Consider the following 26,793-nt stretch of genomic DNA (forward strand, 5'->3'; position numbering starts at 1 on the left):
TGGATCTCTGAAACTCTCCTGAATGACGTAATGGCCACCAGAAAGGCCACCTTCCAAGAGAGGTCCAACACTGAGCCTGTCGCTAGTTTCAACAGGACAAGGTTTAGGTCCCAGTGGGAGGAGAGGAATTGGTTCCTTTATCTGAGTGAATACCCTCTCCAGGCCTTTGAGAAAACAAATCATTTCATGTGAGAAAACTGACCTACTGTCAACCTTAGGATGAAAGACTGAAATGGCCACCAGGTGGACCTTGACTGAAGAAAAGGCCAGGCTTGGCTGCTTTAAAAGTAGAAGGTATTCCAGAATGAGCTGCAATGAGGACTGCATAGTCAGAACTCCGTGCTGGGAAGACCAGATGGAGAATTGTTTCTACTTTTCCAGGTACATCACCCTAGTGGAAGGTTTTCTACTGTCCAATAGGACTCTATGAACTGCTCTGAGCAAGCTTGCTCTTCGGGGTTCAGCCATGAAGGTTCCAGGCCATCAGATTAAGAGAGCTAAGGTTTGGGTGGAGTAGCTGGTCATGGTCCTGTGTGATCATGTCCAGACCTGAGAAACGAGGGAAGTTTCAGCAACAATCATGGGTGGTATGAAGGAACTGAAATGGCGTGGCAAGGCCCCTTATACTGGCGCTATGAGCGTGCGGCACCAGAGGCACTAGAACCAAGCCAACAGATACAACCACTAAGGGAAAAAATTCTGGAACTGTGCTCAGGGTGTGCACACACCTATACTGGAATGAACATGTGCAAGCACTCAAAGAACAAACTGATATTACAGCATACACGGCTACGCTTGTTGTATTAATATCAATTTAAAATGGATTTTAATTAAAATTCCCTGCACTTTCTTTGTTCAATTTGATTCAAGATAAAAATATTTTTGTATGTCTCTACATGTAACAGAATGAGCAGCTGATATCACACAGCACATCACTGCTTCCAAAGATATTATATATGGCAATTATACAAATGTAATTTGTCACTCTCAGATTATACTTTTTAGTTATTTACTATCAGTTGTTAAGAAAGGCTGGAAACAGAATGATACATTGCTGTGAGTTAGATTTTCTCCCTCATGTGAGTCACTCATATACTATGGTGAGGGGAGAAAGGGAGGAGTGTAAAAAGTACCTAGACAGGATTTTAGGCCCGAATTTTAATCTCCTATTGCAGTTTACAAAGCCCAACATTCCTTCTTATCCAAAAGTGTCTCAGCCCCTCCAAAATGCCCCAAACAGCAACAAAAACACTGGGATAGCAATAGCAAAATGTGCATAGATGTTGTGTTCTGTCTGTGATCTGCCTGCTTGGGTCATAACGTGTGTACAGGCAGGGTGTTGAAAGTTACAAGCATTCATAAGAGATCACGATTCTTGTGAATGTAGATGTAAGCAGAGTCAGGATGAGCTCTACCCTGACATCTGGTGGTGAATTGTGGTGAGTTGTGGAAAAGAACTTCAGGGGCTGATCTTGTTTGCATAAGCACACCCACCCCACCTAGCATGAACCCACAGCAGCCCAAATGGTTACTTTGGCTGCTGTGGGATCCCCAGTTTCTCTGTGTTTGGGGCAGGAAGAATAAAGTGTTGTTACCCTGATAATGTGACTCAAGGACAATGAAACTGTTTTATGACAGAGGGACTCACCATCAACTAAGTAAAACTTCCTAGACAAGGGACATGGGTTCCAAAACCTAGTGAATTGAGAGAGGCTAGGGACAGGTATTTGTGCCTGATGATATAGGCCCTGTCTGAGGGCCTGAAATGCCAATTGCACCTCCTCCTCTCTCTATGGTGGAATATCAGAGCTAATTTTAATTCCATTAGGAATCTAGCTACAGGCTGCTGAGCTGAATTCACATTGGGCCAATGGTGCACCAGCATTGAGGCTCCCCTACTACAAGCTGAAATCACTAAAGAGCTAAAATCACTAAGAGCTGAAATCACTGAGTGAGTGGGGGGGGCCTGAAGCTATGTTGCTGAGCGGCTGGCGGAGTGGAGCAGTTTGCGGGACGACTGGAGCGGCTCGTGGGACAGCTGGTGGAGCGGAGCAGCTGGTGGAGCGGAGCAGTTAGTGGAACAGCTGGAGCAGCTCACGGGAAGGCTGGTGGTGCGGAACGGCTGGTGAGGGTTGCAGCAGAACCCCATGGAGAGGCAGAGCAGTCGGCCTCGGACCACGTAAGTTGCCCCTTAACACTGCTGTACTCCCGCCGCCCCACCCCATCTGGGAGGTAAAACTCTGCAGATAAACTTTTGAACTCTGGGGCTGCACTGACCAAGGACGGAGACTTTTGGGTTGTTGGACTTTTGGGTGATTTTTGGGTTGCTGGACTCAAGAGACTTTTGGGACTTTGCGTGGTCTTTTGGATTGCTGGACTTAAGACCCTGAGGGGAAAAGAATACTGCCAAACTTATTTGGGGGTGGGTCTTTTGCTCATGGTTTGTGGTATTTCCCCAACATAATGCCACATTGTTTCCCTCCTTTATTAAAAGGATTTTGCTACACTCAGACTCCGTGCTTCTGAGAGGGGAAGTATTGCCTCTTAGAGGCGCCTAGGGGGTGGTATGTAATTGTCCCAGGTCACTGGGTGGGGGCTCGAGCCGGTTTTGCATTGTGTTATTGAAACAGAACCCCTAGATACTGAACCCGGCCCTTGTTGCTGCCAGCTCAGACGGGCAGAAGGGTTACATAAATAACATGTTTGATTAGAAAAATATAGCAGACAAATAAAGGGGCTGCTGTGCTTTCATATGTCCACAGAGCAAAATTAAGCCAGTAGGTCCAGTTATAGGTTTATCAGACTTTACTGTCCCTTCAATAAATTAAAACTATAGTCTCATCACTATGTGTGCTGCTAAGAGATGCAGAGAATTGGAGACTGAGGAACAGGTAGTATAGAGGGTATGTGCACTGATCTACCTTTAAATATAACCACCTCAAACCATGATGAGTCACCATCCCCAAATACGGGGTTGGGGCCTAACATGCATAATTTAACCTTAAAATACAAATTCTATATTTGATCTATATTTTTTCCTTATTTAAGAAAAAAACAAATTGATCCCTTTAAAGGAAAAAAACTGACAGTTTCACATACTTGAGCGGTGCAGGTAGAATTGTCTGGTAGTTGTAGTGTTGTTGCTGTTGGCTCAGGATCTGCAGCTGCAAAAAAAGCTGCTGTTGCTGTAGTAAGCGAGCATAATTGGAGTCCATCTGTGGCTCGTTCTTCTCACCTTTCTGATCAGGTGGGATATATTGATGATACTTCAACTTCTTTACCCTAGGCTTAGGTTCCTTACATTTCTTGCTCCGATGCTTGTCATTTGGGTTCTTGGGGTGGCTTTGCTATTTAGAGACAAAGTTAGAAAAAATTATAAAATAAAACAGCTAGTACACAGACATCTTTACGAAGTAATTATATGAAAAATGAAGTTGAGGGATAAAGGAACACATCGGTTATGAAAAATGAGATGGCAAGAAATAATGTTATCCATTATAGTAATCAGCTCAGCTTGGCCATTTGGAATTGAAAATACAGTAGAACCTCAGAGTTACAAACACCAGAGTTATGAACTGACCAGTTAACCACACACCTCATTTGGAACCGGAAGCATTCAATCAGGCAACAGTGACCAAATATAACCCCAAATACTGTACAGCACACTACAGTACTGCACAGTATAGCGCAGTATTGTGTTAAATGTAAACTTCTAAAAAAATAAAGGGAAAATTAAAAAAAAATTTGCTAAGGTAAAGAAATTTTCTGTGCTTGTTTCATTTAAATTAAGATGGTTAAAAGCAGAATTTTTCTTCTGAATAGTAAATGTAAAAAAACTGCATTCAAAAATAAAACAATTGTAGACCATGCAAATCCACTCAGTCCTACTTCTTGTTCAGCCAATCGCTCAGACAAACAAGTATGTTTACATTTGCAGGAGACAATGCTGCCCGCTTCTTGTTTACAATGTCACCTGAAAGTGAGAACAGGCGTTTGCATGGCACTGTTGTAGCCAGAGTCGCAAGATATTTACATGCCAGATGCGCTAAAGATTTGTATGTCCCTTCATACTTCAACCACCATTCCAGGAGACATTTGTCCATGCTGATGACGGGTTCTGCTTGATAACAATCCAAAGCAGTGTGGACCGACGCATGTTCACTTTAATTATCTGAGTCAGATGCCAACAAAGAAGGCTGATTTTCTTTTTTGGTGGTTTGGGTTCTGTAGTTTCTTTATCAGAGTGTTGCTCTTTTAAGACTTCTGAAAGCATGCTCCACACCTGGTCCCTCTCAGATTTTGGAAGACATTCAGATTCCTAAACCTTGGGTCAAGTGCTGTAGCTGTCTTTAGAAATCTCACACTGGTACCTTCTTTGTGTTTTTTGAAATCTGCAGTGAAAGTGTTCTTAAAATGAACAACATGTACTAGGTCATCATCTGAGACTGCTATAACATGAAATATATGGCAGAATGAGGTTAAAACAGCAGGGGACATAATTCTCCCCCAAGGAGTTCAGTCAGAAATTTAATTAACGCATTATTTTTTTTAACGAGCATTCTCAGCATGGAAGCATGTCCTCTGGAGTGGTGGCCGAAACATGAAAGGGCATACGAATTTTTAGCATACCTGGCACGTAAATACCTGTAGCAATGCCAGCTACAAAAGTGCCATGCAAATGGCTGTTCTCACTTTCTGGTACCATTGTAAATAAGGAGGGCAGCATTATCTCTTGTACATGTAAACAAACTTGTTTGTCTTAGCGATTGGCTGAACAAGAAGTAGGACTGAGTGGACTTGTAGGCTCTGAAGTTTTACATTGTTTTGTTTTGAGTGCAGTTATATAATTTAAAAAAATCTACATTTGTAAATTGCACTTTCATGACAGAGATTGCACTACAGTACTTAAATAGTATTTTTCAATTCACCTCATTCCTTTTGTTTATCATTTTTAGTGAAAATATTTGTAATAAAAATAATATACACTTTGATTTCAATTACAACACAGACTACAATATATATGAAGATGTAGAAAAACATCCAAAATATTTAATAAACTTCAATTAGTATTCTATTGTTTAACATAAGAGGGGTAGCCGTGTTAGTCTGGTTCTGTAGAAGCAGCAAAGAATCCTGTGGCACCTTATAGACTAACAGACGTTTTGCAGCATGAGCTTTCGTGGGTGAATACCCACTTCTTCAGATGCAAGTCTTGCATCCGAAGAAGTGGGTATTCACCCATGAAAGCTCATGCTGCAAAACGTCTGTTAGTCTATAAGGTGCCACAGGATTCTTTGCTGCTTCTGTTGTTTAACAGTGAGATTAAAACAGTGATTGTGATTAATTTTTTTAATTCTGATTAATTTTTTTGAGTTAATCGCATGAGTTAACTGATTCCCCCAGTGGTTCTCTGAAGGCATCCATGCAGTGTGCAGCAGCGGTCAAAAAAGCAAACAGGATGTTAGGAATCATTAAAAAGGAGATAGAAAATAAGACGGAAAATATCTTATTGCCTTTGTATAAATCCATGGTACGCTCACATCTTGAATATTGCATACAGATGTGGTCTCTGTGATTAATTTGAGCAAGAGTGTTGTCAAGCTTAAAATGAACAACAGTATTGCCAGTGTTGGGATAATTTGATCTCAGATTATATTAATGCTGCAGTATTAAAAATAGTAGTAAAAGTTTACTTGTAGTTGTGTTTGTCTTCTGTGTTGCATTTATAGCTGTAAGTCATTAAAAGCCTTTCTTGAGGAATAATCAGTAGTTTTCATTTCCTTATACAGACACCACTTAACCTCATTACATCTGTGTTGGGTGGTGGGAAGTAGTGATCACCCAGAGCCCCATTTGGGCCCTGATGTGTGTCCCCTTCTTCCTATATCTCCGCAGTCTCCTCATCTCAAAAAAGCTATACTGGCATTAGAAAAGATTCAGAGAAGGGCAACTAAAATGATTAGGGGTTTGGAACGGATCCCATATGAGGAGAGATTAAAGAGGCAAGGATTTTTCAGCTTGGAAAAGAGGAGACTAAGGGGGGATATGATAAAGGTATATAAAACCATGAGTGATGTAGAGAAAGTAGATAAGGAAAAGTTATTTACTTGTTCCCATAATACAAGAACTAGGGGCCACCAAATGAAATAATGGGCAGCAGGTTTAAAACAAATAAAAGGAAGTTCTTCATACAGCACACAGTCAACTTGTGGAACTCCTTACCTGAGGAGGTTGTGAAGGCTAGGACTATAACAGCGTTTAAAAGAGAACTGGATAAATTCATGGAGGTGAAGTCCGTTAATGGCTATTAGCCAGGATGGGTAAGGAAGGCTGTTCCTAGCCTCTGTTTGTCAGAGGGTGGAGTTGCATGGCAGGAGAGAGATCACTTGATCATTGCCTTTTGGGTTCACTCCCTCTGGGGCACCTGGCATTGGCCACTGTTGGTAGACAGGATACTGGGCTAGATGGACCTTTGGTCTGACCCAGTACAGCCATTCTTATGATTAACTGACAGACTATATCTATCTATCTATCTATCTATCTATATCTATATCTATATCTGTGTGTGTGTGTGTATATAAAAATAAAATGTGTTTCTAAGATGCTTAGTTAGTATAACTACAAACTAAACTTACAGTTGTCACCACTGATTGAAATGCTGTTTCTCAATTACCCTACAGAAATGCTTCATAAAATGACTTTATCTCAGTTTGCAAGGGATGCCCTAATCTTCATTCCTTTGGAGATTACTGATCCAGCTGGCAGCACACCAAACCTGGCTGAGGCAGGTATTTGATGATATTTCTTCCTCATAACAGTACGCAAAATGTGATTCTGGAATAAAACAGATCCACAGATATCCTGGGATATAATTTTTCTTTTTACCTCAAGGAAGCTCATCTCTGAGGCGAGAACTAAAACAAATTCCAAGTCTCCAAGCAAGGTTGAGATGCAATTGTGAGTGTGCAGTATACAAAGCATTCAAAAGAATCAGTAATTATCAGTTCCTGATTTGAAGGACTGCTCCAAAGGGCACATGACTTGGGAATATTACTAACTGTTCCCCTTTCATTGAAATGTAGGAGATGGATTTCTGAACATCTTTAATTATTTGCAATTGGATTCATACGTCTTAAAATAGGTGTATTTTCAGCTATACCCTCACTGGAGGGTCCTTGTGCCCCCAGTAAAAAACTTCCTTTTGGACAGGGCATTCTCTTTAAGTGAACTCTTGGAAGCTATTTCCAGTGAAAAACTGGAGACAGATATACAGCACAAAAATCCTGAAAGGGGAAATTCTGTGTTGACATATGTGCACTAATGATCAGTGACCAGGATATGGGCGGTCGTCCCCAGTGATTAGAACAGATCCAGGAGTTGGGCCTAGTGGTTAGAGCAGGAGTTGGTAGTCAGGAATCGTAACCAAGGGTCAGAACCAGTGTTAGAGGCCACACACCAGAGAAAAGGATCAAAACCAAAGTCAGTAACTGGAGCCAAGTGTCAGGACCAGGTTACCTGGAGCGAGGCAAGTCTGGAGACAAGAGTGGGAACTTGGCTGGAAACAAGTAGGCTGGACCTATTGCAGCCATGGGAAAACACTTTGAGTGGCTGCTGAACTGCTGCTGCTACCAGGCTTAAGAGCCAGTCTGCGGATTCTTCCAATCAGGCAGTGTAGCCAAGCAGGCACCCTACTACAGGCTGGCTGCACTCAACTAGGTTGCCCGGAGACTGGCTTTGCTACTGGCCCTGATTCCTGACAATCATGCATTTTGGGGTGTTTGAAGTTGTTGCATTATAAGTGAGTTGGTGAATGAATTTCAGTGAGTATCCTCCAAATGTATACCGGTATAATACAACAACACAGCACATCACTTATAAAAGTATATGACAGTGAAGTTCATCCTGATGTGTAGGGTGTCTATACTGCCTTCCACAACACTTCAGAGGCTCCAAGAGGCGAGAACTGTAGACATTTACACACAGGGACACCTAAATTTGTGCAAACGCTCCATGCTAGCTCCAAATATGTTAGTGCAGAAGGGGCTACTATGAGGGGCCTAGAGGATTCTCACTTATGAGGATCCTCACTTATGAGGATTCGGTAGTCTAAAACCACCACAAGACAGCATGGCGGCACAATTTCTATTAATCCAGTCCACAGGCTTCGAAAATAGCTGGGGAGATAATGCACTGCAGCCCTATGGCCTGTTTGTGGGTCGGGGTGTGAATGCAATTTCCTTGTTCCCATTTAGTCCCCCACACAAAGCCAGATTAGCTGGACTCTGTGTTGGGAGGGATGAATTTCACCAATAAAAAATACAAAGTATCGAGGCAATTTGGCAAGTACCTGCAGTCTTTGTCTCATTTTGCATTTTCTTTTGTATTTCAAACGTAGTATGAATCCTATTACATGATTCAGTGTGCAGAATTTTGCTGGGTCTATCTACAACTACAATATATGGAAGGCTCATAAAGCATTTTGCAGAGCCCGCAAATTATGAATGGCAAATCTGACGCAGTATGCCAGTTTTCAGCTGACTTCACTGTATATTCAGCTGAACACTGCAGGATATTTTATATACATAGATAAAAGCACTATAACACTATGATATATTCAATTTCATTATACATAGGATTAGAGAGAGCAGATTTAAAGCAAAGACATCAAATGCCTTCATTATAACCTACCTTTACCAAAGTTGGCCCAGGTTTTGCTGCAGATAGAGTATTTGTAGTCAAAGTGGTAGCAGTAGTTGTAGAGTGTGTAGTGTGCTGCTCAGTGGTGGGGGCAGGCTTTAGGAATTCAGGGACTGCAGAGGTTAATGAGAGATACTGCTGAAAAACAAAGAAACATTCATTAAAATCCAGCCTGAACCTTTCCAGAACACATCACAAAAACACGTGAAAAAATAAATAAAACAAAGTATGACCAATTCACACACACGCATAATTAAAGATATTAGAAAAAGATTAACTAGGCCATCTAGTCCTTTCCCCAGCCAAAGCAGGATTGTTGATGTATTGTATATTCTAGTGAATTCTTAGTCTAGATTTACACATCTCTAATGATGGGATTTTCCGCTGCTTCCCTTTAGAGGATATTCTACAATCTTGGGACTTTCTCCAGCTCTCACTGAAGGTAACAGCAAAAGATCAAGCCTTTATACGGTACCATAAATGTCACTGTCTGGAAGTTTTTCCTGATATTCAGCCTAAATTTTCACCCTCTTAGTTTCATCCCGTTCCCCCTGATTCATATCCCTTGTAACATGATAAATAATTATTTTCCTTCCTTTGCATAGTCATTGTCTCCCAGCCATGCTCTACAAAATGTCATCCACATGCATAGTGGGTGGAAGAACTTGATGGGGCCAGCCATAAAGGGGCAGTCCTAGGGAGGCTTTTGGCAGGTAGTCCGAGAGAGACACTCACCAAGGGACAATAGGTATTTCCTCCCCCTGGGAGTTTCTGGAACCCATTGGCCAGCTGGGGGAGATAGGTGCTGACTGGCCAGCATTCCCCAGCTCACAGGATTTAGCCCAGCACAAGTGTCAACTGTTCCAGCAGCTTTGCTGGGGAACAGTGGGCTTGGGAGTGCAGCTCCCGTGAAGGAAGGATGTGCTCAGTCTTCACAGGAAGGGAGATCAAGTGAGGCTCAATGACATGCAACATGTGCAGAAGAGTCACAAGAGGAGGAGAGCAGCTGGGCAGGAGTCAGGACCTCAGCAGGGACAGTTCACTTTGCAGATGGTGGTGAGTCAGAGGAATGCATTCCTCCCAAATGAGGTCCTGAACCCTCAGACAGGAGGTCTAGGTCACATTCTGGCTCTGCGTTTGCAGAAAGTGAGGGTCCAAGCCTCACTGAAATGGACGAGGATGACGCAGAGTGGGTGAGTGAGCCAGTGCCTCATTCCCATAACCTGCCAAAAGTCCAACAGGCATCCTTAGGATGGGGTGGTGGGTTCCCCAGAGGCTCATGGATACTGATGGAGGGGACTGTGAACCTTGGAACTCGGGGCAAGGGTGATAACCCAGGTCCTTCCTCCCTTGGACACCCACTCCAAGGGATATGGGGTGACCTACTAAAATCACTGGCATTCGTGGCCCATAGGTTGGGCAGCCTGCCTGACAAGTGTGGGCCACTCTCAGAGGAGGGGGTGACACTCACAAGTTGGGGGGGGCCATAATATCCCACAAAAGAAAACGGCGCAACTAGGGAGCTCCCCCCTGCATCAGGTAGCATTATTCCTAATGAAACACAGGCAGGTGACACAGCAGCTAAAGCCCTACAGGTTATGTGGGATCCAATCGCCTACTCGGGAATCATCTGTCTAAAGGGCCTAAAGAAAAGGTTGGAAAGGGAATTTGTGAATTTATTTACCTTGCTGTTCAGGGAACAGCAGACAGAAGAGGGGGCAAATAACATTAAAAAACAAAAAAAACGGTGAGGACAAACTCTGCAGACGTAAGGTGACAAACTCTTGAACTGGTTGGCAGCCTTCCACATTTATGTGAGTATAATTTGTGTGAGGAGCCCCAAGAGGTGTCTCTCCTTCTTCAAGTCTGTGGTGGGGTAGAATGATTAAGGTATGACAGAGAATTTAGACAGAGGGCGGCAGAGGAGCCTGATTGACCCTGGGCTAAAACAGACCAGGCACTTTTGGCTGGAGGTATGATTCCTTATCGCCCTGCCTAGCTGACATTCACAGACAGCGAGCTGTCAGTGCCAAAACCTCATTTTCAAAATATGGGTATAAAAGCCAATGTGTTCTTTGTATTAATGATGGGAAATGTTTTCATACCCCAGGCAGGTACAAACACTGCTGTAGGCATAGCACACTCTCCTGTTTCAGGGGTCAAGGGCAGTTCCAACAAGGTTGTAGGAAAGGGGGTTTTCCAGGTCCCAGTACTTCAGGAGTTACTACAGGGAGAGGTAGTAATAATGGAACAGGCTCCTTCTCAATTAAGATACAATGCTATGGAATTTGTTACTGAACTATCCTGGGGGGAAAAAGATGTAGCTTATTTATGGAACGGATTTTTGGCTGATTATCAAATCCCAAATGAGAGAGTGAGGTGCCACTCTTGGATAGACAACTTGAAGTCCACTAAAGGCTTTGAGCATATTGACAGGGCAGAGATCACCTTGGAGGTGGCAGCAGGGAGAGTGGGAGGTCCCTTCCATACAGTCCAGTGCCAGAACTGCTCATCTTCCCTGAGTGTGGTACTGAAGAAGGCGAAGGGGGAATACAGGCTTATATAGATATATCTCAGAACTACCTTTCTCATTTTGTGAAATGAGCTACATTTCAAGTTGATGGTGTCCCAGTGTCCCTTTCAGTTGTAAACAAACACAGAGAGTTGACAAAGAGTGCTTGGGTAACGAGGCTGGTGAGAGCCTTCATTTTACACTGCCTGCAGTTTAACATCCTTTTTCATGCAGTGCATGTTCCAGAAATGAATAATGGTGTTGCCAATCCCCTGTCAGTTTCAGGACGACAGATTTTGGAAACTTGCCACTGGCCAGCAGGGATCCGCGGGCAATGCTCCAACAATTCTGGGACCTTGGCTCATGACAGCTGTGAGGCTAGTCGAAGACTCGGTTGTCCTGTGGACTCTGAGGGCCTATAAGCCTTTCAGAGTCCACGGAATTTAGGGTACCAGAAGGACTGCACTGTGGGTGGCCCATACCCACACACCAGATGGCACATATGTGGGGCCTGTGACCCACCACAGATGGGCTCCCTCCATTATCTCTGGCTGGCGAGTGCACCAGAGGGAGGACAGGTTACTCATAACACTGGAAACCCTGACAGAGCTGTCAAAGGCTCTGTCTGGGACTGCAGCTGAGAGAGAGACCATGTTATTTAAGGTGGCATTTGTTGTTGCCTTCTCTGGCACTTTGAGAGTGGGTGAACTGGTGCCTATAGCAGCTGCCGACAGGTCCCAGGGTGCATTAAAGACATACAGCTATCTGCAAGGACTGGTGTTTCTATGCTTAAGGTACTCCCTAATAGGCCAGAAGGGGAGAGGGGCTAATGTAGCATCGAAGAAATGTGCAGAGAAGAGTTTGTGCCATGTAAAGGCAATAAAAGCATCACTAAAAATTAAGGGCCTGCAACTAGGCTCGCTATTTATACATGGTGATGGCAGCTTCCTGACAAGGCATCAATTCAGCGCAGAATTGAGAAAAGCTTTGTGGTACTGCGGGTAAATTTGGTACTCATTCTTCCAGGATCGGGGCGGCAACATTAGCAGCTGCAAAAGGTTTTGGCCCGTGGCAGGTACAGGCAATAGGGCACTGGAAATCAAGTTTTAGAGGACTTACATCCACACCAATGAAAATGTAATTAACTCAGTGTGTTTGTTTCTTTCAGCAGCTACCCAGAGTGTGCATATTTAGATTTGTGAGCACCCTGTAGTGAACTGGATCCACAAGAGGGCACCCAGGATGGCAGCTAGATCTCAGTGGGCTTTAGGGCCGAAGCTGTTTGCATTCAGAAGAGGCATGCAGTGGGATCAGCTCATGCCTCTTCTGCACTTACTGATAGACCAGGATTGGGAGCAGACCCAACCCATGTGGACAACGCTAAAAAGAAAGTAAATAAGGGGGTCACCAAGATATTCCTGGAGAAAGAGTGTTCAGTGATACAGCATAAGGACATAACTTACAATCAATCAGTGAGAAGGGATGATGGGGTACATCTGTCAGATGGAAGTGCTGACATGCTGCTACAGCATGTGCAGACATGGACTGGGCAGGGGTTGTGACTCTACGCAGCATAGTTGAGTGGAAATGACCAAGCTAGTCAGTGGTGGCCCCTGTGGCTGGTTCCCAGGATAGTTAAGAGAATAAAATGAAAGGTTCCCAGAGGTAAAAGACCTGAGATTTTGGTGATGGGCTCAGGTTGAGACCTTGCGTCCTTCATGAGCTGAGGTCAGACTATGGCCCTTGTGAGCTAAGGTCCCCACCCTGCTGCACCCTCTGTCCCCTTTGCACCAGGGAGGGTGCTAGGACTCAGAGAGAGCTGAGTCCTGGTGTATAGGCTGAGGGGAGCCTAGCCACATTATGGGTTATATGGTAAGGAGCCCTGTAACTCCTGCACTGGAACCAATTATATGCCTGGGTAGCACCCCTCTTCTGTGTTAAAGTTTCATAAAAGTTGTGGCCTGCCGCTTAATTACATACATGCGTCTATCCTCATTTTGCCACTGTGTCCACATCAATTAGTTTTTATAACCTTTGCAGACCTCAATCATAGTTCTTTAAATTCCCTCCAGTTTGTTTACAACTGAAAGGGACAGTGGGACACCATCAACTTGAAATGTAGTTCATTTCACAAAATGAGAAAGGTAGTTCTGAGATATTATATCTACTTGAATCTCTTTGCCAATTCTTGTGGGGTGACAGACTGACAATTTCCTACAATATACTGAATGAACCTTATTGAATTAAGTTAAACCTTACTGAATCAGGATTAATACCTTTGGGGTACATTGTATTAAGAATACAAAGTGTATGTGTTATTGTGGCATTGTATGTATTTCTCTAGTAGAGAGGGAGATGCAGAGGTGATGATTTTCTAATGTGCCGAGGGGTGGCTCCCCCTGGTTCTGCCTCAGGCCCTGTCCCCACTCCACCCCTGCCAGCCCCCCACCTCCACCCAGCCTCTTCCCACCCCATTCTGTCCCCTATCTCAAGTGCACCCCGCCCTCGCTCCTCCCCACCCAGTGCCTCCTGCACACTGCGGAACAGCTGATGGGGGGGGGGCTGCCTGCCTGTGGGTGCTCAGCACCCACCATTTTTTTTCTGTGGGTGCTCCAGCCCTGTAGTCAGCACCTATGGGAAGATGCTAATGTACTTCCTCTGCTATCAGCCCTTTGAAGACACCCACTGGAAAGGTGCACATTTATTAATTCAAACTACATTCTCCTGGGAGCAACGGACAAAGAAAGGGATTTTAAATAAATAGCCTGGTTTTAGAATGGGCCTTGGGCTCAGACATTCTCAGTGTGTGGTTGGAAGGGACTGGGTGCTTGTTCTGAGCTGAAGCGGTGATGAATAGGTAACCACAAGGGCTCTTGGGTAGAGCTGAAGGACTGCTCCTGCCAGAGTCCATGTTAAGGTTAATTCTGGTAAGCTTATTAGCATATATACAGGGTCTTTTATCATTTTTAACATGTTTTTCTCTAAAGCTTTTTACCTTAAGAATAAAGTAGGTTTGATTAGGAAGTGCTGTGTGGTAACATATCTATGTTTTTTCTAGGGAAGGAGGTTACCTGTGAACAATATACTTGTAAAAAAGCTAAAATAAAACATATTTTGAGTAACTGCAGCACTACTAATTTTCCTTATTCAGGCTTTTAAATCCTAAAACATGCAGTAGTATCAGTACCCATGATTATACTTATCTAGGCAATGATACTACAGCCAACTCTCGATGAATGGAATTTTACAGAACTGACCATATTCGAGGTTTTCTTAATAGTGCAAGGTCAAATGCAAACAGCATCCTACCTGCATGGAACAAAGTCTACTGCCATCAGAGGTCAATGGCACAAGAAACTAAATTTAAAGTGGTAGTCCTATGTAATTCCCTGACCTAGCCAGTCAACATTTCTTCTTTTTTCCCCTTCACAGTATGGCTTATTAGTACTATTGGAAAAAACCCACCCCAGACCAAACAAACCCTGCCATTTCACTGATACTAGGAATCAAACTGTTGTCTCTCAAGCAAACACCATGTTACTTGAACTTGAACAGTCCCACTGCCACACAGTCAATTTTACCTGTTCTCACATTGACAGTGGGCTGCAAATTGAAAGGGCTGCAAACCATATGAAATATCCAGCTTGGTGTACTCCTCGTTTTTACAATAGCTCTATTTGGGGTGGGGAAGCAGGGGGAGGAAAGGGAAAACAATGTCCTTCACTTTCTTGTCATGTTTTCTAATTTAACATTGTGTTTTAATTGTGGATTGGTTGCCACTTCTCTATTTCTTAAAGGAGATATGTAAAGACAAGAATAAAAGAACAAATCTCCCATTTCCCATCACAGATGTGTTATTTCTGCACTTTCTCTATTAACTGGAAGTGAACATGCACCAGGTTAACAGCTAGTTTGAGTGTATTAGGAAAGTAATCATTTCACATTGCTTCATCGAGCAATGTCCTTCAATGTTCAGAAATTGGTCTAAAAATAAATTGGCTATTAAGCAGCAGTGTTATCATCACTTGACATGTTTGAAGTAATGAGGTCAAACACCTAATCCTTACCAGATGCAAACATCTTAGGTGAAAGCAAGATGACTTTTGGGTCATCACTCAATCTGTCTGAGGGATCATAAATGTTTTAATGCTTTAAGCCCTGGAAACATGTACAGGAGGAAGTCTTAAAAGAGTCCTGACTATACTCCATTGTTTTCAAAATATTCTTTATATTTTCTTTTGTAATAAAATGCAAAATTTGTCAGAGGAAATTAACAGAGTGAAAGAGCAAATTCCCAGGCACATGGTTCCACATGTGAGCTCTTATTCTTATATTTCAAAAGGAACATGAAGATAAACATCTGATTCAGTCTGTGGAGGAGCAGTTTTGTACTTCTGGATGTATATGTAGAAGAGTATGGAACACAGTATAAAATCTGCAACTAGAAGATTTAAAGCCCTATTTGAAGAGCTTTGGAAATTAGCTGTAAGTGCTCTGTTGTTTTGTTGTTGCTATCATGTATCTATCTAACACTTACCATTTGAATGGCTTTTGGCATGCATTGCTTCAAGTATTTTTATTTAACTATCCATAAGGAGCCTAACTCTTCACTTACTGATCTGATTTCACGTGGTTTGTTTTCATTTCACTCCACACACATTACATTTTCTCCATATGGAACCTAATTCATGTCACAATTTGCACCTCAGGAAGGAATGCACTGTAAATGATGTACACTATCAGGTGCCTCAAACAGACATGTTTTTCTTGAATTTGAATTTTGCAATCTTTTTTGCATTGTATCATGGTGGTGGTTAGGAAAAAGGTTCAGAATAATTCCAGTTTCTGCCATGATGTATAGTAAAGAAGCTGCAATTTTACAGGCGTCAGGGCCATGTTAAAAGTCAACTGGCTGAGTTTAAAAATAAGTGTACCAATATAAAGTGAGTTTAAACAACAAATGGGAAAATGTTCCAAAATGCTCAGTTCTGTATTTTGTACTTTGTACAGAACCTTCATGAAACACCCTGAGCTCCCTATGAAGTTGTTCTGAAAATCCAGCACTAGATTACAGCCATCACTAACCAAAAGAGATATTACAGATTTATATTAATACCCATCACTCTGGCCATTAAAATTGTTTCCTCCTTAAATCTTTCTATAAACTGTAAAATAGTTAATCTTAGCCGCATTGCAAAAGCTACACGTTTAATTTAGAGTATACAATTAAGAATGTATGAGTGTAAGCACCAGAAAATCCCAACCATCACTATCAATGGGTTATCAGAAGTCTATATGCAAATTAAAAAAAACTTGCAAGATATTGGGTTGAACATTTAAGTGTTCATGAGTGCAGCAACATGTAATAAGGAGGAAATCTGGCTAAAAAATGCAAGACATAGGAAAAGAAAAAATAAGGTGGTGGTAGTGTAAAGAGGAATAAAAAAAGGCAGGGATAATTTTATTTAGGTAATAGTGACTACCTTATTTACTTGAAAGTAACTGGCCTTAAGTTCAAATTCATTACTGATCAATAGTGACTAAAAGTCTAGTGGAAGTCTGGTAACCTACTTTAAATGAATTGGTGGTCTCCAGTTCCAAGTGAATAAATGTCCCCCATCAAAAAAGCCCAGGTCCATACTTATATTAATTGGGCATCCATGCTGGCTGTCTCAAAGAAGCCAAGGACCAAAATGGCACAAAGAATTAACACTAGAGGAAAACCAACAGTCTGGCAACATCTAATACAAGTAAGCATCATAAATAATGGTCTACTGAGTAACTCAAAGAGTGGAGATACCAAAACTGGCTGTAAGAATCCAGCGAGAGGCACTCATGATAACAATGCTCAGATGACTATATTATACACATAGCCTTCTGTTTTAGGAATTCGTCAAACTTAAAATTAATTTCCAGTCCAAGTGATGTTAGTTCCATTGATAATCTGGCAAGTTGTTTTCCAGCCGCATTTTTATAAGATGTTTAAAGATGCAGAAATATTCAAGGTCAGACAATGTTACTGTCCTTTCTAGACCACACAACTACATTATAGTGAAGATCTTTTGTTTGTTTATTTGCAAAGCTCAAACTATTTTTGCAGTTCAGATGAACTGTGAAAGAGGGAATCAAGCATCTCAACATTCCATTTTGTGTATTTAAACTGTTCTAGTTTTCACCAATCAGTGGATAGATCTTATGAGCGCTTAAAATGCAACTCCAAATTTTATTTATTTTATATTATATTATGTATATATATTTTCTTCTAAATTAGGGCTGTCGATTAATCGCACTTAACTCACGCAATTAACTCAAAAAAATTAATTGCACTGTTAAACAATAGAACGCCAATTGAAATGCATTAAATATTTTTGGATGTTTTTCTACATTTTCAAATATATTGATTTCTATTACAACACAGAATACAAAGTGTACAGTGATCACTTTATATTATTTTTTATTACAAATATTTGCACTGTAAAAATAATAAAAGAAATAGTATTTTTCAATTCACCTCATGCAAGTACAGTAGTGCAATCCCTTTATCGTGAAAGTGTAACTTACACGTGTAGATTTTTTTGTTACATAACTGCACTCAAAAACAAAATGTAAAACTTTAGAGCCTATAAGTCCATTTAGTCCTACTACTTGTTCAGCCAATTGCTAAGACAAACAAGTTTGTTTACATTTACGGGAGATACTGCTGCCTGCTTCTTATTTACAATGTCACCTGAAAGTGAGAACAGGTGCTCACATGGCACTTTTATAGCCGGTGTTGCAAGGTATTTACGTGCCAAATATGCTAAACATTCGTATGCCCCTTTGTGCTTCTGCCACCATTCCAGACGACATGCTTCCAGGCTGATGATGCTCATTAAAAAAATAATGCATTAATTAAATTTGTGACTGAACTCCTTGGGGGAGAATTGTATGTCTCCTGTTCTGTTTTGCCAGCATTCTGCCACATATTTCATGTTATAGCAGTCTTGGATGATGACCCAGCACATGTCCTTTTTAGGAACACTTTCACCGCAGATTTGACGAAACGCGAAGAGGGTACCAATGTAAGATTTCTAAGGATAGATACAGCACTCGACCCAAGGTATAAGAATCTGAAGTGCCTTCCAAAATCTGAGAGGGATGAGGTGTGGAGCATGCTTTCAGATGTCTTAAAGGAGCAACACTCTGATGCAGAAATTACAGAACCCAAACCACCAAAAAAGAAAAAAAGACGGTTACTCACCGTTGTAACTGTTGTTCTTCGAGATGTGTTGCTCCTATTCATTCCAGTTAGGTGTGCGCGCCGCGCGTGCACGGCTCTTCGGAAGATTTTTACCCTAGCAACACCGGCGGGCCGGCTGGGCGCCCCCTGGAGTGGCGCCGCTATAGCGCTAGATATATACCCCGGCCGGCCCGGCCGCTCCTCAGTTCCTTCTTGCCGGCTACTCTGACAGTGGGGAAGGAGGGCGGGTCTGGAATTGATAGGAGCAACACATCTCGAAGAACAACAGTTACAACGGTGAGTAACCGTCTTTTCTTCTTCGAGTGATTGCTCCTATGCATTCCAGTTAGGTGATTCCCAAGCCTTACCTAGGCGGTGGGGTCGGAGTGAGACGTGGCAGAGTGTAAGACTGCTGAGCCGAAGGCTGCATCGTCTCTGGATTGCTGCACCAATGCGTAGTGGGAAGCGAAGGTGTGGACAGAAGACCAGGTGGCCGCTCTACAGATGTCCTGGATGGGGACATGGGCCAGGAAGGCGGCAGACGAGGCTTGCGCTCTCGTAGAGTGAGCGGTGAGGCGGTTAGCTGGCACACGAGCAAGCTCGTAGCATGTCCGGATACATGCAGTCACCCAGGCGGAAATCCTCTGAGAGGAGACCGGCTTGCCTTTCATACACTCCGCAACCGCTACGAATAGTTGGGGCGAACGCCGGAAGGATTTTGTTCGCTCTATGTAGAAAGCGAGGGCCCTGCGGACGTCCAGGGTGTGAAGCTGTTGTTCCCGACTCGAGGCGTGAGGCTTCGGGAAAAAAAACAGAAGAAAAATGTCCTGGTTCAAATGGAAGGCCGATACCACCTTAGGGAGGAAGGCCGGGTGTGGCCGAAGCTGAACTTTGTCTGCATGAAAGATGGTATACGGCGGACCAGCCGTTAGTGCATGAAGCTCGGAAACTCGCCTCGCTGAGGTTATGGCAACGAGGAAAGCCGTTTTCCACGACAGATGAAGTAGGGAACACGTGGCCAAGGGCTCGAAGGGGGCTTCCATGAGCCTGGCCAAAACTAGATTCAGATCCCAGGACGGGGTAGGACGTCGTACTGGCGGGAACAAGCGATCTAGGCCTTTTAGGAAGCGGGAAACCTAAAGCGTTGGATCGGAGAAGATAGACCGGTGACCGACGGGCGGTCGAAAGGCGGATATGGCCGCTAGGTGCACTTTCAACGATGAGACCACAAGACCCTGCTCCTTAAGCGACCAGAGGTAGTCCAGGATCGTTGGAATAGGGACGACAAACAGATTAAGGTCTCTCTGATCGCACCAGAGTGCGAAACGCTTCCATTTCGCGAGGTAAGTCAAGCAAGTGGAAGGCTTCCTGCTCTCTAGCAGGACTCGCTGGACCGCCGCCGAACAGTCACGCTCCGCGTGGGTCAACCACTCAGGTACCAAGCTGTAAGATGGAGGGACTGCAGGTCCAGGTGGCGGAGCCTGCCGAAGTCCTGCGTTATCAGATCCGGCCACAACGGGAGGGGAATGGGATCCCATACTGAGAGCTCGAGCAGCAGAGTGTACCAGTGCTGTCTCGGCCAGGCCGGAGCGACGAGTATGAGGCGGGCCCTGTCCCTCCGAAGCTTGAGCAGCACCCGATGTACGAGTGGGAACGGAGGGAAGGCATATAGGAGGTGAACCGTCCAGGAGCAGAGGAATGCGTCCGACAGGGAGCCTTGGGAGCGACCCTGGTAAGAACAGAACTGGTGGCACTTCCTGTTCTCTTTGGAGGCAAACAGGTCTATTTGGGGAAACCCCCACCTTCGGAAAATTGTGTGTACCACATCTGGACGAAGGGACCACTCGTGAGAAAGGAACGACCTGCTGAGACGGTCGGCCAGCGTGTTCTGCACCTCTGGAAGATAGGACGCTACCAGGTGAATCGAGTGGGTTATGCAGAAGTCCCACAGGAGCATCGCTTCCGTGCAAAGCATGGAGGATCGGGCCCCGCCCTGCTTGTTGACATAAAACATCGCCGTCGTGTTGTCCGTAAACACCGCCACACAGCGCCGTTGGAGATGGGAGCGGAAGGCTTGACACGCAAGGCGAATCGCCCGCAGTTCCCTGACATTGATATGTAGGGAGAGCTCTCGGGGCGACCAGAGACTTTGGGTGTGTAGGTCGGCCAGGTGCGCCCCCCCACCCCAGCTCCAAAGCATCCGTGGTCAGGGTGACGGATGGGTGAGGAGGGCGGAATGGGACTCCGGCACACACGACTTCTGGGTCCAGCCACCAGCTGAGTGAAGCAAGGGTCGGCTTCGTGGGCGTGACCACCATATCTATGGAGTCGCGGTGTGGCCGGTACACTGACGCAAGCCAAGTTTGAAACGGGCGAAGGTGCAACCTCGCGTATGAAGTGACGAACGTGCACGATGCCATGTGGCCCAGGAGGCAGAGGCAGGATCGCACCGTTGTTGTGGGAAAGGATTGCAGATCCCGAACTAAGGAGACCAAAGACTGATGCCGAGGTTGAGGGAGGCGGGCCCTGGCCAAATTGGAATCCAGGACCGCTCCGATGAACTCCACCCTCTGCGATGGAGTCAACGTGGACTTCTCGGCATTTATCATAAGTCCTAGGCGCTGAAACAGGGCTGGGATCGTGGTCATGTGACTTGCTACCAGTTGGCGGGATGGTCCGCGGATCAGCCAATCGTCGAGATACGGGTATACGTGTATACGACGACGGCGGAGGGCTGCGGCAACCACTGCCATGCACTTGGTGAAGACCCTCGGCGCGGTGGAGAGGCCGAAGGGAAGCACCGTAAACTGGTAGTGCGTGCTGTTGACGACAAAACGCAGGTAGCGTCGATGAGGAGGGTAAATCGTGACATGGAAATACGCGTCCTTCATGTCGAGGGCGGCAAACCAGTCTCCCGGATCCAGGGAGGGAATGATAGTCCCCAGGGTTACCATGCGAAACTTGAGCTTGAGCAGGTATCTGTTGAGCTCCCGGAGGTCTAGTATAGGTCTTAGACCTCCTTTCGCTTTGGGGATTAGGAAATATCGGGAATAAAATCCCCTGCCTCGCATTTCGCTCGGCACCTCCTCTATGGCACCCAAACTCAGCAGAGTCTCGACCTCTTGGGAGAGGACTTGCTCGTGAGAGGGGTCCCTGAAGAGGGGTGGGGTGGGAGGGAGGGGGCGAAACAAACTGAAGGCCACAGAATCTCACCCACCCACTCCTGTATCAAACCTATGTCTGACGGTAACCGGACTCTACCGTGCGTAGCACCCAGTTGTCCGTTGTAATCTGGGACCACGCCGGGAGGAAATGGGAAAGCCGGTTGAAAAATAACGGGGAAGGATCCGTTAAAGAGACTGATGGGCCGTCCTCGGGCGTCCCATCAAAATCCCTGCTTCGGCCCTTGAGGGGCCTTGGGGGGCGCCTGGGACTGGGTGCGGCGGTTGCCGGATGGCCTACCCCGGTTCAGCCTGCCTCTACGCCCATTATCAGGCCGTGGCCTGGCCTGATTGAATGGCCGATACGGTTGCTGCCTGAAGGACCTCCGCTGGGTAGCTGGCATGTGCATGCCCAGGGTGCGGATGGCGACACGGCCATCTTTAAGGGTCTGGATTCTGGAGTCTGTTTTCTCCGAGAATAGGCCCTTGGTATCGAAGGGCAGGTCCTGTAAGGTGTACTGGACTTCTGGCGGCAAGGTGGAAGACTGCAGCCAGGAGATCCTCCTCATGGTCACTCCTGATGCCAAAGTTCTGGCTCCGGAATCTGCCGAGTCCAGTGAGGCCTGGAGGGAGGACCTGGAGGCTTTCTTGCCCTCCTCAAGCAGGGCTGAGAATTCCTGCCTGGAGGATGTTGGAATCAACTCCGTAAACTTAGAGAGGGCCACGAAGTTGTCGTAGGTGTAGCGGCCAAGGAGAGCCAGCTGATTGGCTATCCGTAGCTGAAGGCCGCCCGCCGAATAGACCTTCCGGCCCAACAGGTCCATCCGCCGCGCGTCCTTGGACTTTGGCGCCGGCGCGGGTTGCCCATTTCTCTCCCGGTCATTCACAGACTGCACGACGAGGGAGTCTGGGGTCGGGTGCGTATACAGGTACTCGTACCTGGTCGGGGGAACAGAGTACTTTCGCTCCACGCCTCGAGCAGTGGGAGGGATGGATGCAGGCGACTGCCAGATTGTAGTGGCATTCTTCTGGATGGTGTGAATGAAGGGCAGGGCCACTCGCATCGGGGCCTCTGCTCCAAGCACCCTAGTAACTGGATCCTCGTCTTCAGTGACCTCTGCGACCGGGAAGTCAATGGCTTGTGCCACCCGACGAAGGAGGACCTGCTGGGCACGCAAGTCAATCGGAGGGGGATCCGATGATGAAGACCCCGCCACCGCCTCATCCGGCGAGAAAGACGAGGACAGGCCCTGGCCCATGGCTTGTAGCTGAGGCTCGTCCATGGGGTGCGAAGCCTCCGCCTCTACGGGATGCTCCGCCGGTACAGGCGGCGGTGGAGCCTCAGCCAGAGGTGATGGAGGGGGCCTGCTGACAGTGGCATCCGACACCCTGTGGTCGGAGGCCCTGGGTCGCTGCAGGGAGGGGACGCCTTGAGCCTCGTGATAGGCCCAGGGGGTCCAGAAGCCCCATTGCTGTGGACTGTGGTCCTGCCCTTGGGGGTCTGCCCAGTGCTCTCCACTGCTGCCCTCGTGCGAGGCGACCGACGGTTGGCGGGAAGGCCACGGGGGGGCAGAGGCGCTCAGGGACTGCGCCGTCGATGCCACTAGTCTGTCCGTGGACGGTGCCGGGGACCGGTGCGGGTCATTGCGGTGCCGGGAGCGAGAGCGGGACCATCGACCGCGTGAGTATCGGGAGGTCGACCGCAATCTCGACCGTCGTCGACGGGAGCGGCTCCGTGAACGGTGACAGGAGCGGTGTCGGGATCCGGACCTTCTTCGGTGCCAACGGTCCGGAGACCGGGACCGAGATCGTCTCCGGGAGTGCGACCGGTACCATGATGAGGAGCGGTACCGGGACTGCGACCGGCACCGAGAAGGAGAGCGGTACCGGGATGGTGACCGGTGCCGGGACCTGGATCGGCGTGCAGGTGACCGTCTCCGGGATCGGGAGCGGGACCTGGATCGCCTTCTATCCCGTCTGTCAGGGGAAGGAGGCCTCATCATGGCCGGTTTACCCACTGACTGTACAGCCCGTACCGGCGGTGCCGGGGGCCGGAGGCTCGGTGCCTCTGTGAGCTCTATGAGCTCCCTCGCCGTCGAGAAAGTCTTGGGCGTGGACGGGAGAGGCAGCTCGACCACGGTTCGCACCGGGGAGCACGGAGGTACCGGACTCAACGGCCCTGACAGTGCCGGAGTCAACGGTACCGCGCATGGTCTATGCGCTGTCGAGGTCGGTGCCGAGGGGGCCGACAATGGCTGCTGGACAAGCGGTCCCGATGCCGATGTCTTCATAGACTTTTGCTGCGGCTTTCATTTCCCCGATGGTGAGAGGGAACGGTGCCGGGGCTTCGGTGCCGGCTGCTTTTTCTTAAGAGTCTCGGTACCGGACCGGTCGGGGACCGCTGGAGCGCTCCGTGCCGAGGACGACGGCGGAGCTGAAGGTGTCGGCACCGCAGGAGTAAGCGCCGACTCCATTAGGAGCTGCCTCAATCTAATGTCCCACTCCTTTTTCGTTCTAGGTTTGAACGATCTGCAAATTGGGCACTTATCTGGTCGATGGGCCTCACCAAGACAACGCAGGCAGGAGTCATGAGGGTCCCCAATTGGCATGTGCCGCTGGCAAGCCGCACAGGGCTTGAACCCCGGTGTCTTGGGCATAAGCCCGCACCGGACGGGAAAGGAAGGCTAAGCCCCCCTAATTCCCCTTAATCTACTAAATACAAAATGAGAATCAGAGGTGAGCTAGGGATGTGGAGGTCAAAGGAGCACTCCACTGTTCCAACGGCCGTCACGGGCGGGAAGAAGGAACTGAGGAGCGGATGGGCCGGCCGGGGTATATATCTAGCGCTATAGCGGCGCCACTCCAGGGGGCGCCCAGCCGGCCCGCCGGTGTTGCTAGGGTAAAAATCTTCCGAAGAGCCGTGCACGCACGGCGCGCACACCTAACTGGAATGCATAGGAGCAATCACTCGAAGAAGAATCAACCTTCTGCTGGTGGCATCTCACTCAGAGGATGAAAATGAATATGAGTCAGTCCGCTCTGCTTTGGATTGTTATTGAACAGAACCCACCATCAGCATGGTTGGAATGAAGCATGAAAGGACATGTGAATCTTTAGCACATCTGACACATAAATATCTTGCGATATTGGCTACAACAGTGCCAGGTGAATGCCTGTTCTCACTTTGAGGTGACATTGTAAACAAGAAGTGGGCAGCACTATCTCCTGCAAATTGTAGCCAAACTTGTTTGTCTGAGCAAGAAGTAGGACTGAGTGGACTTGTAGGCTGTAAGGTTTTACATTGTTTTATTTTTGAATGCAGTTATTTTTTGTACATAATTCTACATTTGTTAGTTCAACTTTTATGATAAAGAGATTGCCCTACAGTACTTGTATTACGTGAATTCAAAAATACTATTTCTTTTGTTTTTACAGCGCAAATATTTTAAATAAAAAAAATATAAAGTGAGCACTGTACACTTTGTATTCTGTGTTATAATTGAAATCAATATATTTGAAAAGATCCAAAAATATTTAAATAAATGGTATTCTATTATTGTTTAACAGCGTGATTAATCGCAATTAATGTTTTTAATCACTTGACAGGCCTATTCTAAATCGTATAAACGGTTAGACTAATAATCCAAAAAAATAATGGGGTAACCTGGTGTTTAGTTCTTTAAGTCTACAAATTTTACAAATTGGTTGAGACAGGCTTTTGGGAAAATAAATTCAAGTACAGCATTATGCCTCCACCTGTCTGCTATTACCTGATTTTTTAAAATGTTTGAAACAAGAATCATAGACTTTAAGGTCAGAAGGGACCATTATGATCATCTAGTCCAACCTCCTGCACAATGCAGGCCACAGAATCTCACCCACCCACTCCTGTATCAAACCTATGTCTGAGCCATTTAAGTCCTCAAATCATGATTTAAAGACTTCAAGGTGCAGAGAATCTGTCTGTGTTCCATCGGCCCTTGGCAAAAAGCAAACCATCACTATGGTCTTAATATTCTTTTCATATTTACAGTGGGTTTATTACTGATGTACACCAATGTAATGAGATGACACTGATTAGGCCTTGGAGCTTATTAATGGAGTAATTTGGATCAATCTTAATCGCCTCTACTTCTGAAAAGGCAATCTGTTTCCCTTGTAGATCTAATAATTTATACTGTCAGAGGGCAGGTCTTCACTACCCGCCAGATCGGCGGTTAGTGATCGATCTATCAAGGATAAATTTATTGCATCTAGTGTAGACGCAATAAATTGATCCCCATCGCTCTGCCGTTGACTCCAGAACTCTACCACTGCCGAGAGGTGGAAGTGGAGTCGACGGGGGGGGGAGGGCAGCGGCAGTTGAGGTAAGTCGATCTAAGATGCGTCGACTTCAGCTACGCTATTATTGTAGCTGAAGTTGCATATCTTAGATCGATCCCCACACCCCAGTGTAGTCCAGGGCAGACACACAAAACTGCCATCCTTTTGAATGAGACTATCTTTGGACCAGTCAAGGAAGCACCTGAGAGAAGCAATGTTGCTTCTTTGACCTAAGAACATAAGCTACAAAGACTAACAATTAAGCTCTGATCTCTCCATGGCAGTGGATAGTACTATTTTTAAGCTATTGAGTCAAATCTACATTTGATTTTTTGTTAATCTATTTTTAAAAAAAATACCATTCATTCAGTTATCTTATTATAGATTAGAAAAATGTTGCATCTGCCAGTTTTGTTCCTTTTAGTATTTCAGGTTTCCTTACTTTCCCTCTTCTTTGGAAAATCTAATTTAAATACATAATGCAAGAAAACAAGAAAATCTAGCTTAGATGAGAAACAGCAAGTTTGTTTTGTTTCTTAATACTGAACATCTACACTGTTTTAAAATGATACAAATATAAAAAACAACATCTTCATTACTTCTGTGATCTTTTTTGGAGACCAGGGCCAGATACCCAGCTGATGGAGACTGTCATAGCTCCACTGACTGACTTCAATAGAGTTATGATGATTTATACAAGTTAAGTATCTGGAACGAAGAAAGGTACTAAAAAGCCACTGGCAACTGAAGTTAACCATTACCATTAAAGACAAAACATTCTTCTGGGATGACTGCAGAGGGTCTATAGATTCTGGAAAAAGCATGGGGTGAAATATTGGCTTCCTTGAAGTGAATGGGAGTTTTGCTATTGACTTCAAGGA

General features: G+C 45.6%; 1 protein-coding gene and 1 long non-coding RNA gene across 16 annotated transcripts in view; one reads left to right on the forward strand and one right to left on the reverse strand.

Annotated features, from left to right (window-relative positions):
* Positions 1–26,793, reverse strand: part of MRTFB (myocardin related transcription factor B) — a 184,320-nt gene that overhangs the window by 19,039 nt on the left and 138,488 nt on the right. For 13 of the 15 annotated variants that reach the window (XM_039491247.1, XM_039491251.1, XM_039491236.1 and 10 more), the window contains 2 exons: positions 8,689–8,835; positions 3,100–3,347 (listed from right to left, as the gene is read on the reverse strand). In XM_039491247.1, the coding sequence (XP_039347181.1) occupies positions 3,100–3,347; positions 8,689–8,835 (395 nt within the window). The remainder of the gene's footprint in view (positions 1–3,099; positions 3,348–8,688; positions 8,836–26,793) is intronic. The other 2 variants (XM_039491246.1, XM_039491249.1) reach the window with 1 other exon arrangement.
* LOC120373198 overlaps positions 1,897–26,793 on the forward strand; it is a 34,311-nt gene continuing 9,414 nt past the window's right edge. Inside the window, exons 1-5 of the long non-coding RNA XR_005585442.1 lie at positions 1,897–2,179; positions 6,681–6,788; positions 6,892–6,957; positions 9,096–9,139; positions 15,552–15,694. This is a non-coding gene — a long non-coding RNA (uncharacterized LOC120373198). The remainder of the gene's footprint in view (positions 2,180–6,680; positions 6,789–6,891; positions 6,958–9,095; positions 9,140–15,551; positions 15,695–26,793) is intronic.

Source organism: Mauremys reevesii, linkage group 10 (assembly GCF_016161935.1).
Source record: "Mauremys reevesii isolate NIE-2019 linkage group 10, ASM1616193v1, whole genome shotgun sequence".
NCBI classification, from domain to species: Eukaryota; Metazoa; Chordata; order Testudines; family Geoemydidae; genus Mauremys; species Mauremys reevesii.